The 14,398-nt window shown below is 32.9% G+C and overlaps 1 protein-coding gene across 1 annotated transcript in view; it reads right to left on the bottom strand.

Annotated features, from left to right (window-relative positions):
- Window positions 1–14,398, bottom strand: part of CCDC171 (coiled-coil domain containing 171) — a 362,781-nt gene that overhangs the window by 96,219 nt on the left and 252,164 nt on the right. Inside the window, exons 22-23 of the mRNA XM_032636251.1 lie at window positions 7,977–8,122; window positions 5,896–5,950 (exon numbers count right to left, since the gene is read on the bottom strand). Of these exons, the coding sequence (XP_032492142.1) occupies window positions 5,896–5,950; window positions 7,977–8,122 (201 nt within the window). The remainder of the gene's footprint in view (window positions 1–5,895; window positions 5,951–7,976; window positions 8,123–14,398) is intronic.

The following is a 14,398-nucleotide window of genomic DNA, read 5'->3' as shown; positions in this document are numbered from 1 at the left end:
AATCTTAATCAAGAAAAATCACCTGAATCTTGGTATTTAAGGAAATCTCCATCGAAATACTAACAGACCACTAAGTTAACAGAACAGAGATTTCAGTGGCCACACATGACCAAGAATACAGACCTTATGAAATTAGTTCAGGAAGTCACTGAGCAAACAAAAACTACTAAACAGCAACAACAAACACTAGGGTTGGGAGAGAATCTGATTTCCAGAGTTATCACATTATATATTCAAAATATCTACTTTTCAACAAAAAATTTTGAAGTATGCAAAGAAATAAGAAGGTATGGCCCACACATAAGAAAAACAGAAATTAATACGAACTGTTCCTGAGGAAGCTTAGTTACTAGGTTATCACACAATGACCTTAAATCGATTATTTCAAATGTGTTTCAAAAGTTAAAGGAAACCATGTACAAAGCACCAAAGGAAACTGCGAGAGTAACATCTTGCAAATGAGAAATATAAATAGATAAAAAGCATAGAAAGGAACCAAATAGAAATTTTGGAGTTGACATATTCAAAGTGCTGGGGGGAAAAAATTGTCAATCTAAAATTCTATATCCAACAAAAATATGCTTCCAAAATGAAGGAGAAAGTAAGCCATTCCAAGATAAAAAGCTGAGGGTGTTCTTTACCACTAGTCCTGCCCTAGAAGAAAGGCTAAAGGGAGTCCTTTGGTCTGAAATGAAAGGACACTAGACGGTAACTCAAATCCACAAGAAGAAATCAAGAATACCAGTGAAGGAAACTGAATACATAAATATAAAAGTCAGTATTAATGTATTTATGATTTGTAACTCCTCTTTTTTCCTATATGATTTAAAAGACAACTACATAAAACAATACTTATAAACTATTTCAAACCATACAGAATTACCTTAGAACTAAATAGCAAAAAGATATCTGGAAAATGCCCAAATATTGGAAATTAAACCACACACTCTTAAACAATGAATAGGTGAAAGAAGAAATCACAGAGAAATTAGAAAATACTCTGAGATAAATGAAAACAAAAACACAACATACCAAAACTTATGGGAAGCAGTGACAGCAGTGTTCACGTGGAAATTTATGGCTTAAACGCCTACATGTAAAAAGAACAAAGATCTCAAATCAATAACCTAACCTTCTATCTGAGGGAATTGGAAAAACAGGATCAAACTAAACCCAAAGCAAACAAAAGGAAGGAAATAATAAAGATCGGAACAGAGATAAACACAATAGAGAACAGAAAAATAATAGAGCAAATCAAGAAAACCAAATTTGGTTCCTTGAAAAGATCAACAAAATTGACAAACCTTAACTAGACTCACCAAGAAAAAAAGATTAATAAATTACTAAAATTAGAATTAAATTGGGGACATTTTACTACTGACCTTACAGAAATAAAACAATTCTAAGAAAATGAACAACTTTATGTCAACAAATTAGATAACCTAGATGAAAATGATAAATTCCTAGAAACACATGAACTACCAAAGCTGAATCAAAAAGAAACAGATAATCTAAATAGATTTATTACAAGGAAAGAGATTGAATCAGTATTCAAAAAGCTTCCAGCAAAGAAAATCGCAGGACAAGACAGCTTTACTGGTAAATTCTACCAAAAATTTAAACAATTAACACCAATCTTTCTCAAAGTCTCCCCAAAAAATTGAAGTGGAGGGGCTACTCCTAAATTCATTCTATGAGGCCAGTATTACTCTGAAACCAAAGCCAGACAAAGATATAACAGGAAAACTGCAGACCAATATCTCTTATGATCATAGATGCAAAACTCCTCAAAAATTACTAGCAAACCAAATCTAGCAGCATATTCAAATGATTATACTCCACAATGAAGTGGTGTTTATACCAGAAATGCAAAGATGGTTTAACATATATAAGTCAATCTATGCAGTACACAACATTAGCAGAATGAAGATTTTTTTAAAAAAATCATCTCATTTGAGGCAGAAAGAGCATATGACAAAACCCAACAACACCCTTTCATGACAAGAAAACTTCAAAATACTAGAAACAGGAAAGAACTTCCTCAATCTGATACAGGACGTCTATAACATTTAATGGTGCAAGACCAAAAGCTTTCCCCATAAGATTAGGAACAACACACAAGAAAGTCTGTTGTCATCATATTATCCTATGGCTAGGACTGGAAGTTCTAGTCAGGCAATGAGATGAAATAAAGGAATAAAGGGAGGGAGGGAGGGAAAGAAAAGGAAGAGAGGGAGGAAGGGAGGGAGGAGGGCAGGCATCCAAATTAGAAAGAGGTACAACTATCTTTTATTTGTAGATATCATAATCTTATATACAGAAAGTCTTAAAGAATCCACAAAAAAGTTATTAGAGCTAATAAATTCAGCAAAGTTGCAGTATACAAGATCAACACCCAAAAATCAGTTATATTTTCATATGATCAATTGATTTGTCAATTGATATAGTCAACTGACTTTCACTAAGGCTACTAAGATTACTGAATGGAGGGAAAGAACAGTCTTTTTAATAAATGGTGCTGGGATAACTGGATATCCATGGAAAAGAGTGAAGTTGGATCCTTGCATCATACCACATACAAAAATTAACTCAATATGGACCAAAGACCTAGATATGAGAGTTAACACTATAAAACTCTTTGAAGAAAACATAGGGTAAAATCTTCATGACCTTGGATTTGGCAATGCATTCTTAGATATGAGACCAAACACATGAGCAACAAAAGAAAAAACTGGACTTCATCAAAGTTCAAAACTTTTGTTGATCAAAGGACACAAACAAAAAAGTAAAAAGACAACCCACAGAATGGGATGAAGGGGTATAGGAGTGACTGCTTAATGGCTACTGGGTTTCTTTTGGGGGTGATAAAAATATTCTGGAGTTAGATAGTTGTGATGGTTGCACAACATTGTAAATACATTGAAAGCCACTGAACCGTACATTTTTTAAATGGTTTAAATGGTGATTTTTTTTAAAGTTCAATAGTTATGTTTTTTCTAAAATACAAAAAGTAGTTCAGAATTCAACTAAATAGAAAAGTGTGTGTATTAAAAAAAAATGTACCTCATGAAAAGTTGTAATGATTTTGTTTTTTTCCTTGTCTTACTTTTCTTAACCCCAAATAACCTGAAATAAGCCCCCAAAAAGTTTCTTAATAAAAAGTTAACTTCTGGCCTATATTTAAAACAGCCATAAATAAAATATATTTAAATGTAATTTTTTAAAAAAAACTTCTGTTTCTTTGAAAAAAAAAGTATATGCTTTTAAATAAAAAATGACTAGCCTTCTTTATTTAATACTAGTATCAGTCCCAAATGGGATTTTTAAAATAATATACAGTCAACAGCTGTGTATAATACAGTTTTAGGATTTGAAAAGTTGAATGTTAATGCGTCAAAGTTAAAAATTAACAAATATCCAAAAAGTAATCACTTTTCCTAAAAGCAAACATGTTTAGTTTAAGTTCTTTAAAGTACAAGAAAATAATTTCTACATGAAAGTAAGTTCTTTCTATTTGATTATTGTGTCAGAAGTTAGTATTAAAATTCAATTCAGCAAGTTAAAATTTGGTTTTATTCTAGAATAACTGGTGCATACCTTGCAAACGTATGTGGTTAAGAAATATGAATAGCTATACTATTTGACTATGTACAGTAAACTATGCCGAAGAGCTTGGATGTAACCCCAGTCATTTTTACTGTACCATGAAAGAGCCTGGACCCTCCTTCTATACTACTCTTAGATTCTCCAAGACAGCAAAATGCCACTGGACAGTCCACAGTGGCCAAAAAAAATAAACCTGCAAACTCTGGCTTGAAGACAGGTGGGCTGCACCTTCCTGAGAGCTTCAGAGGTACCCTCTGGGTCTCTTCCTTATCACCCATTCATTCTCACCCATACTTCGTAGAAAAGAGAATTAGCCCAATAATCAATTAGCCTTTCCTAAATTTTCACTTCAAGCTTGAAAAGTAATTGATAATTTTAAAATCACTATACATATAGAAATTTCCAGAGACTTAAATCAAAATAACTAACTATTACATCTGAAGGGAGATTAAAAAGCCATAGAGCAAAAGTAAATCTACAGTGGTTGTAGGCCAATTCTGCAGACATCTTTCTTTCCATATGACACGAAAATCAAAAGAACTGCAAATGAAGAAGTGTATGATTACAACTGTCCTGTTGCAATCAGTCTTTATTGTATTTAAAATACATATTTTGCCATTCTCATAATGAAAGGGTAAGGTACAACATTTATATTTCACATTGATGATGGTTTTTGTTTGATATCAAAGTCCATTCCCAAAACAGCTGCTAACCAACATTACTTTCCTCTGTCTGGGGAGATGACAAACAATTGATTTCAAAGGCAACATTAACTGGTATAAAAAGGTATGCCATATACATGACATAATTTATTTTTCCTATCGAAAGTCTCACCATATACCAAAAAACATCTAACCAAAGATGTCTCTTTTCCTACAAACCTAAATTTCAGATTTCTAGCATGTATGGATTTGATGTGATTATATTTAAACTATACCGACAGGCTAAATTTTTTTAAGTGGGAAGGAGGAGAAATCACAATTTCAAATAATATTGCTTAAAAATAGTACTCAGAGTATTAGATTCCTTTTTTCAGAATACTTTCTGTGAGTCACTTTTTGCTAGTCATTTTCAATATCAAAGAATACAGAGGTCCATTGTTTTTAAAATGTATTAAATATGTTTACTGATGCTATTTTGTATTTCCTTAACAGGATTAGTTTTTAGGATATTTTTAAGTGATTTTAAAACTATATTGTATAAAAAATTTGATTCACAAAATTATTCTAAATACAATTCATTCATAAATTCCATATATCTTAAAAGTACTAGGTATTTACATTATTCCAACAAATTGTCTGTTAAATAATAACAGAAACAAATAACATTTCTCTACTTTTAAATAATGAAATAATGAGACATCTTTGAATCTGGAGTGCTAACAAAGTACACAGTCAGTATTGAGTCAATACTTAACGATATTAAGTTTTCAGTAATATTGTAATATCCTTATTATGCTGTTCATCACTACAAACTAAAAGTCAATTTATCATACAGAAGTAATCAGATTGAAAATAACAGACTATTATTAAGTATACTCAATTTCTACTTTAAGAATACGTTCCTATAGGGCTTCCCCGGTGGCGCAGTGGTTGAGAGTCCGCCTGCCGATGCAGGGGACACGGGTTTGTGCCCCGGTCCGGGAAGATCCCACATGCCGCGGAGCGGCTGGGCCCGTGAGCCATGGCCGCTGAGCCTGCGCGTCCGGAGCCTGTGCTCCGCAACGGGAGAGGCCACAGCAGTGAGAGGCCCGCGTACCGCAAAAAAAAAAAAAAAAAAAAAAAAAAAAAAAAAGAATACGTTCCTATAAAAAGGTAAATTACAACTTGAAAAACATTACTGCCTAGGTTAAGGTATATGAGTACTGCCAAATACAATACTTTATGTCTCTCTCTCTATATTAATATATGTATATAGGATAGTAGGTTTAAGAGTGGTAAGAGGTTAGACAGTGTGGTCAAACATTTTATCATTATGAGACATATGTGAATCTTAATGACCTCTAGTTCAGTCAGCAAAGACCACAAATAACTCAAGTGCAATTATACCAGTTTGGGGAAAACACTATTTTCATAGTTTTATCACATACATAAAGTGAATTCTGAAAAAAGTTATGCAATATAGCATTGTTCAATACAAATTTTCAGTCATTTGAAAGGATCCTTTTGTTAATTTATTTTTAAAGAAAGCTACAAAATGAATTAAAGTACTTTGCAGTTAATAAAATTAATGACTAGGAGAACTGTGTCATAATACAATTTGAACAATATTGAAAAAAAATTATAATACCTTATGAAGCACATTTTCTACTGTTCTCATATGATTAGCAACACATTCTTTGTCCCTAGAAACAAAACAAAGATTAGGTGTTAGTAAAACCCAAACCTTACTGTAATTGTAACACATTTTAGTATAAGTGACTATTACTGAAAAATAAGGGTTGGTTTTTCCTAAAGTGTAAAACCTAACCATATTCACTAGTATATTTCTGCTTTTAATTCTTATCTTCAGTTATACTGCCTGCCAAAAATCAGAGGGGGGAATAATTCTTACGGATATTTTCAAAGTTAAAAGAGAGTGAAAAAGAAAGAAAGAAAAAAAGAAATCATGTGATTACATTATTGATTTACAATGTGCTGAAAAGGCTAAACGTGCATTCTTTTGGCTTCTAATGAAAAAGACTTTAGAAATACTAGTGCTGGAGATATAAATGGTCATACTGGGCACAATAATATTTTCCCTTCTCCATGGGTTTTTTGTGCTATAATAATTACACAAAAACCTTCTATGGCCTTGACTAGAAATATGCAAAGTTACTATTTTCTTCTCTAGCCTTGTATATTGAGTTTAGCCTTTATGATGAAATTAAAAGTTGGGATGAGAATGCTGAAGACAAAATTTTAATGGTGAATTATAAATTGAAAACTGTAAATAATGTATTAGCTCTCCAAATTTCAAATTAGCTTTCTTTAGCTTTCTTATAAGCACATGTGCCCATGGTCACAGATCTCAGACTTGACAAATTCCTGAATTACCAGCAGTATTCTGAAGGCACAATATGAATCTAGAGGTTTCATAATCTTGTTTTCATTAATCTTAGAATTTTCAATGCTCTGAGACGTACTAAAAATTACCTATGCTAAGCTTCTCATTTGACATGAGGAAACAGACTGAAAAATGACAGCAAAAAGCTGATTCAGTCAAACTTATATTTTTTAAAAATGACAATTACATATAACCAATATGGTAGTGCACTGTTATAGAGCCTTACAATTTTCCAAAAATGTATTGGTGGGTATTCAAAATGCCAATATTGTGGCATTGTGTAAACTCATTTTTTCATTATGTGTGAGCAATATCCCAAGCCCACTGACAAAGCTGTGGGTATCCTAGGATTGCAAACTGCCCGTTTTATGATTTAGTTTACACATTACATTCATATTTCTTATGTTATGCTTAACAAGAGTTTGTCTCCAAACATTTTTAAGTTATAGTTATACATTTGCAAATATATATATACATACATATATGTATATGTGTGTATGTATTTGCAAGTACAGGAATCCAGAATCCCAAATCTAGAAAACACTGAGTTTATTAAAATTAGATGTTTAATCCATAAACAGATTTTCTTTAAGCCATGCTGTTGTAAAAAAGGACTGTCTTAAAGTACTCCATGAAATTTGATGTGGGGAACAAATAAAAATACCCAAGAGAACTATTCAATTTGAACTTCACAGTGTATGTCAACTTGATTACCTGGTAAAAGGAAAAACACTCTCATCACAGTTACATAGTTGCCCACTCTGAAGATTGCATATTCTTCTCTATTTAACATATTTGAATATACAGCTATAAAATTAAATGAATTTTCCATGATCAATATGTTTTTACTGCACTTAAAAAGATGCTACAATACACATGTTGATTATATACTAACATTTCTTTGTGGAAATATTACTTGCAATATTAGTATAATATATGCAGAAGAAAATTTGGGAGGCAGTGGGGCAGAAAGGGATGAGAAATATGTGACAGGAGAAACTATTCAAAACTTTAAAATAAAGAGTCTTATATCTCAAGTTAATGAAAACCTGATTTCAAACATGTAATGCTACAACAGAACCTAAAATACACAGCAGCATTAGAGGTTATATAGAAACTTATTCTTTTCTAAGGTTTCTCAATAAAATATACATTTAGTATGTTAAGAGTTTTCTCTTTTGAGGATATATCAGAGAATTTCAAAGAGAGACAGCTGTACTTTTGTTTTCTAACACTGTATTATCCAGGGCTAAAACCCAGAGCATGAAAGTAAGAATTGATCTTTTGTCTGTTTTAAGTGATCTCCCCAAGGTCCAAATGCTCACTTGGCTGCCATGCGGAGGGCACTCTCTGCATCATGGATGTTCTCCTCCAGTCGACGCTTGTCCTGCTCCAGCTGGGTAAGATGTCTATTGAGCTGACGCAGAGATTGATCTTTTCTTCTCAGCTCCATCTTTGCCTCGGAGAGACTCTGCAAGCAGACAGAAAACAGAGTCACCTGTCAGCCCTGATAATTAACTTCAATTTATGCCATAGGCTATTAAACAAAGAAGGATACAGACTGACTGAGAAGTAGACTTGGGTCATTACACATCAAGGTTTAACAAATTTTCTGCAAAAAATTTTACATACTTACTAATTAGAAATGATAGAACTGATAAGATTTTGAAAAATGTTTAGCTGCAAAATACAGCTCTGTTTTGTTTTTTTAAATACTGCAAGGCAAATACATTCTATTCTTACGAAAAATATCTGATTATTAAAAACCTCAGGTTGCATTTTCTTTTAATGATAAAAAATAAAGATTTCAATGGAAAAAGCACATGAAATTTAGAGTCTATTTAAAACAAGAACTATCATATGCCAAAGTATGTGTGTGATGGAGAGGAAGGTAGATTAGGATACCTTTAAGAGAATGGGGAACCCAAAACTTAAAAGCACCACTGCTCTCTTTTTAAATGTATCAATAACAGTTATGTTGCTATACACATCTCAGTGAACAAACACACTGGACTCGAAAATAAAATTCACTTATTTCCCATAAAAAACTCTCATGTCAGAGAAAACACAAACGTGATCAACATGTTTCAACAGAGAGAGTTATAAACAATACTTGCATTTGGAATTATGTTCCGTAAATATTTTCCTAGTCACAGAAGTATAAAATTTGTTGATTGATATTTGCTATGTGCTTTAATCTGAAATATTCACTTAGCACAAAAATTTCAAGATAGAAGAGTACAATTTCATCTTGGAACTTTAAGGCTAAAGGTTTTAGACTCAAAAACTTGTAAGTTAAAGTATTTTCTTATTTTAAATTCTAGGATGTAAAACAATATAGGGATCAGAGGATCTCTTAGCACTAAAAATCTGCTCATTCCTTTGCCTATGAAATTTCTAGAATATGAGCTTATCAACCAGTTTTTCAATTAAGTTTGTTGGACAGTGAACTAAATAATTGATTGCATACACATAATATTTTTTCATCTTTCTAAGAGTGTAGCCACACATTAACATTCACAACTATGCTTCAAATACCCAGTAAAGAACAACCAAGATGCAATAATTTCATGTTTAAAACTTTTCCAATAATATTATTTTAATGCACTCACAATAAGTAGTATAAAAACTCAAGCTGCCTGCGTGGAGCTAAAACAATTAATTCACTCTGAACAATATGAATTAAAAGCAAAACCAGGTTGTTGGTTTTTTTTAACATCTTTATTGGAGTATAATTGCTTTACAATGGTGTGTTGGTTTCTGCTGTATAACAAAGTGAATCAGCTATATGTATACATATATCCCCATATCCCCTCCTTCTTGCGTCTCCCTCCCACCCTCTCTATCCCACCCCTACAGGTGGTCACAAAGCACCAAGCTGATCTCCCTGTCCTATGCAGCTGCTTCCCACTAGCTATCTATTTTACATTTGGTAGTGTATATATGTCAATGCTACTCTCTCACTTCATCCCAGCTTACCCTTAAACCAGGTATTTTTAAATGCTAAAAGAAATTTAATTCAGTATTTCACTTTCAAACAGTCAAGTTGCTGTCAGACAAATACAAGAAACTAGAAATAAGCAAACTGTGACTATTTTTTAGATATTATATTTTAAATCTTTAGTACTAACAGATCTTTAAGTATATCCCACTATGGAAATAGTCACTGATTCAAACCAACTTAAACAGACAACAAAGAATAGATTTGAAAAGCCATGCTAAACCTACTTATTTTGTGCCAATGTTAAGATATTTAAAGGCACTGAAGTATCATGAGATTTCTTTCTTTAAAAAAATAAAACCCATTTGAGTCCTTTTAAAGGCAATATTTCTGACATCTTTCAGGTAATAAAAAATGCTATTTTTCAGATGTGAATATAAAATTAATGATCCACCACCAGTTACACATAAAGCTTGAGTTCTTTTTCCAACAGAAATAATAGAATGTGCCACTCCATTCAAATTCTCTTGCTCAGTAATTCTTATGACTAGAGGTGTATATTTGTGAGGGGTGTTCAGGATATTGATTCCAGCCTTACCCAGAGCGAAGCTCACTGGTCCAATCTGAGAGAACCCATGACCTTAAAATCACTATAAAACCATACTTGACTTTTCAGCAATTCTATGATCTCCTTCCAAAGAAGATATAACTCATAGAATTAGAATCTCCACTATATATCTAAATCTTCCAGTTTCCATCAGCTTTCATCTCCTTCTCTCAGGGGCAATGGCAGGGAGCCACCAAACTCTTCTAAAGCTTGCACTATTTCAGAGGTACAGCTGAATAGCCTACTCTAAGATTGAAATTACAGACAACAAACAAAAAAATGGTATAAATAGGTGATATGGCTCATACTTCTTTAGTGTAAAAATGAAGAGATAACAGTTTTTGAAAAAAGAATAATCATAGTTATATAACTTATGGACACAGCATTCTCATTTTAAAGAGCTGAGGAACATCACAATGGAACCTATATACATCAATGAGTCCTAAGGTTCATGGTGATGTATGCAAAACACCAAGACATAAAAAGTGATTCAGTAATATGTCTTTTCTCTGATGTTCACATTTTTGTGTTTGATGACAAAAGTAGAATCCTTAAAAATCCTAACACTAAGCTTTAAAAAAAGAAAAACATATTCATGTGTGTGTGTATATATATGACGTATATACATACGTACCTATACCATATGTAATATATATTACAGACACATATAAAATTTTGACTTCAGCTTTTCTTTTCTCCCGTTCAGATTTATCTAATTAAAACCCATGATAAACTTTATGGACTCTAATATTTCCAGCTGAAGGACTGAAACCAAGAGGGTGTACCTCTGGGCAGCTAGGCAATGATGATAAGCAAGCAGGTTAGCCACTAATTTTTCAACCAGGGCAGACTGTGAAAGTGTGATGTCCTGATATCCAAGAAACTGTTCAGGGGAGAATAGGATAAATCAAGTTTAATAACTCTGCTCCTAATTGTTCCCCCAATGCTCAACTCTAATTACTTGGAGAACTCTCCTGACTGTCACCTGATATTAAGTTGTTGGAGGCTGAGCCTGGAACAGCAAGATAATCAATAAACATTTAGTGGGGAGAAGAATGAAGATCCTGTTAAGCAGTGGGAACCTGCAGCACCCAAAGTCCTTCTGCTCATGAGAAAACCTATGGGACAACCATAGCTATTGCAAAGCAATAATCCAAAGCACTGTTTTTAGGCCTTGAGGCCTTTAGGCAACAGTACATTTGAGGAAAAAAGGTTAACACGGTCACCCTAATTACAGCCCACTTTCACATACTTCATATATAAGCGAAGACAAGCCAATTAGGTAGAAAGGAAGATAAGGGAAGTTTTATTTGTATACTAATTAAACCCCTGATGAAATTAAAGGAAAAACATACAGCTCTGTAATTGTGTCTGAGAAAGGTCACTTCAGGTTCAGTTATCAGAACAGCACAGCCTTAAGATATTTCACTTAATCCACAATACAGCCCTCATTTTGTACTCAGGTCTTAGTATTTACCAAAAAAAAAAAAAAAAAAAAAAAAAAATTCAAAGCCTGATACTGCATTTATCTTTAAACTATGTTTTGAACAATTTTAGCTGCTAGAAAGTTAATCCTAAAAATGGTAACAAAAGTTTAAAAGAAAATATACCATCTACACAAGAACCAATGCCACAATACTATTTATCAAACATTCCGAGTTTTCACTTTAAATCCAAAATGTTTTAAAGCAAAATCTTACAGCAAAATCCCAAGCTTACTGTATTTCAGAAGCTACTCTGCAAGATATTTATTGTATTTCTTTTAAGATAATGATCTCATTGCTCATGTACAACTCTCATAGTCCAGGAAAAAAAGCCAATGCTTTCACTCTTTTTTACTCTTCAATGCTTTCACTCTTTTTTACTCTTCAATGCTTTCAATGCTTTTTTACTCTTATAAGAAGATAGTTTTACAACTGGTTGTTTTCCTAAGATGGTCATGAAAAGCTATGTATTACTAATGAAAGCCGGCAACGGGACTTCCCTGGTGGTCCAGTAGTTAAGAATCCGCCTTCCAATGCAGGTGATGCAGGTTCGATTCCAGGTCGTGGAACTAAGATCCCACACGCTGCGGGGCAACTAAGCCCGCATGCTACAACTACAGAGCCCACATGCCACAACTACAGAACCCGTGTGCCACAACTAAGACCTGACGCAGCCAAAAATAATAAATTTTAAATAAATAATGAAAGCTGGCAGGAAAAGTATGGATACCAAGGAAGTAGTTAAGTACAGAGAAAGCTTAGGGACAGAATACAGGATACATGTGAATTAAAATATCCACACATTTTTAAAATTTCTTTTCTTATCTAGAGTTTCTGAAGTTTCTATAATAAACATATGCTACTATTGAATAAGAACAAATTATTTTCTTAAGTCATACATAATTTCATATTTCTAAAGCTTTAAACATTTATTAAGGTTAACAATTTTTTTAAATTAATTGTGAATATAAATTGAAATTCTATTACTTTGCACCTATGAAAACATTTTGTACAGTGGAATTTTTTAATAAAAGTTTTATTGAGACATAATTCACACTTTTAAAGTGTACAATTCAGTGGGTTTTATTATATTCACAAAGCTGTGTAACAATCACCAATGGAGGTGGTTTTTTTGTTTGTTTGGTTGGTTGCTTTTTTTTGCGGTACACGGGCCTCTCACTGTTGTGGCCTCTCCCGTTGCGGAGCACAGGCTCCAGACGTGCAGGCCCAGCGGCCATGGCTCACGAGCCCAGCCGCTCCGCGGCATGTGGGACCTTCCCAGACCGGGGCACGAACCCATGTCCCCTGAATCGGCAGGCGAACTCTCAACCACTGCACCACCAGGGAAGCCCTGGAGGTGTTTTTTGAAGAGAAGTTCTTAAAAAAAAAAAACTTATCAAAACAACATGGCAACCTAAATGTAGTATATCTCATTATTTCACAACAAGCTCTAATTTTAAATGACACAAGATATACAAGGTTTATAATTTTGCTCAGTAATAGTTTCAAAAGTATAAAATTTATAACATGAATTCCCTGAATCAGAATATTTGCTTAATAAATGTGGTATTCAGTAGAAAAGTTAAAGTTCCCTGAAAGAGTGTACACAACTCTCCAATTATTATTTCTGGATGTTAAGGGAATCATCCAACAGAGTTATTTCTCATAAGGGTACAGTACTACACTGCTTTAGACCATTAGGCCAGCTAGGAAGACCAAGCCCCGAGAGATATCGCTTTTATAGATTTTCTTTTGTCTAATGGGAAATATCTATGGATCCACATTCCTACAGACTAAAAGCTAATGGCTTATTCAATTTGGTATAAAAGTTAGTCATAGAAAATGTAAGACAAGACAACAACACAAGAGTTATGAAGAACTAAGCTACATTTCCTAGGTTAAGAAAAAAAATCTGTAACATTTTTTTTCTAAAATTTTACTACTGTCCAACTGTAACTTTTGAATAAACATTCCTAGATTGTGATAAATTGGGTAAAACATCTCAGGGCACTAAAACTAATGTTGGAAAAGGAAATGGCACTGTCTTCAGCCCTACCATTATAATGTGACAACTAGAAAATTATATTAATCAAGAATTAGTAGCTGCTGGGTAGGTCAAACTACACAGGCTGCCAAAGAAAGTATAAATTTAAAATGATACAACCACCAAATTTACAATTGGGTACACAATTTAGGGATGAAACTAAAGAATGACATATTTTATAATAAAGCTTGAAAATCTATGAGATAAGCAATTAGAGAATTTACAATAAATATACAATAGTCAAAGATGTTAGTATGTGGTAAAATTAATATATGAATAAATTTCAGTTTTGGTAGTCTATATTTTATATGGATAATCTGAATTAAAATTTCTGCAGTTTTAAGTTTTCTTAAGGACTTTATCTTTTACTATTTTCTAATAATAACTCTATGCAAAACATAGATGGCATTAATAAACAGAAGTTAAAAATCAAATAACTTACCCACTTTGGGGTTCAGTAAATGACAGCCCTTGTCAGGACTCACACATCTAGTAAGACAACAGATGTGAAAGTGTCTTATAAACCATAAAAGGCTACATAAATTTATTTTGCATAATTAATGCAATACTTACACTTCTACATGTACTGTCATTACAGTCTTCTTTAAATCCCCACCTATATGTGGCAACTTATGAGATTCTATATTATTTCTACATCATCGCTTATATAT

The sequence above is a fragment of the Phocoena sinus genome, chromosome 6 (genome assembly GCF_008692025.1).
Source record: "Phocoena sinus isolate mPhoSin1 chromosome 6, mPhoSin1.pri, whole genome shotgun sequence".
NCBI lineage: Eukaryota > Metazoa > Chordata > Mammalia > Artiodactyla > Phocoenidae > Phocoena > Phocoena sinus.
This window is presented reverse-complemented; position numbering and strand designations above follow the sequence as displayed.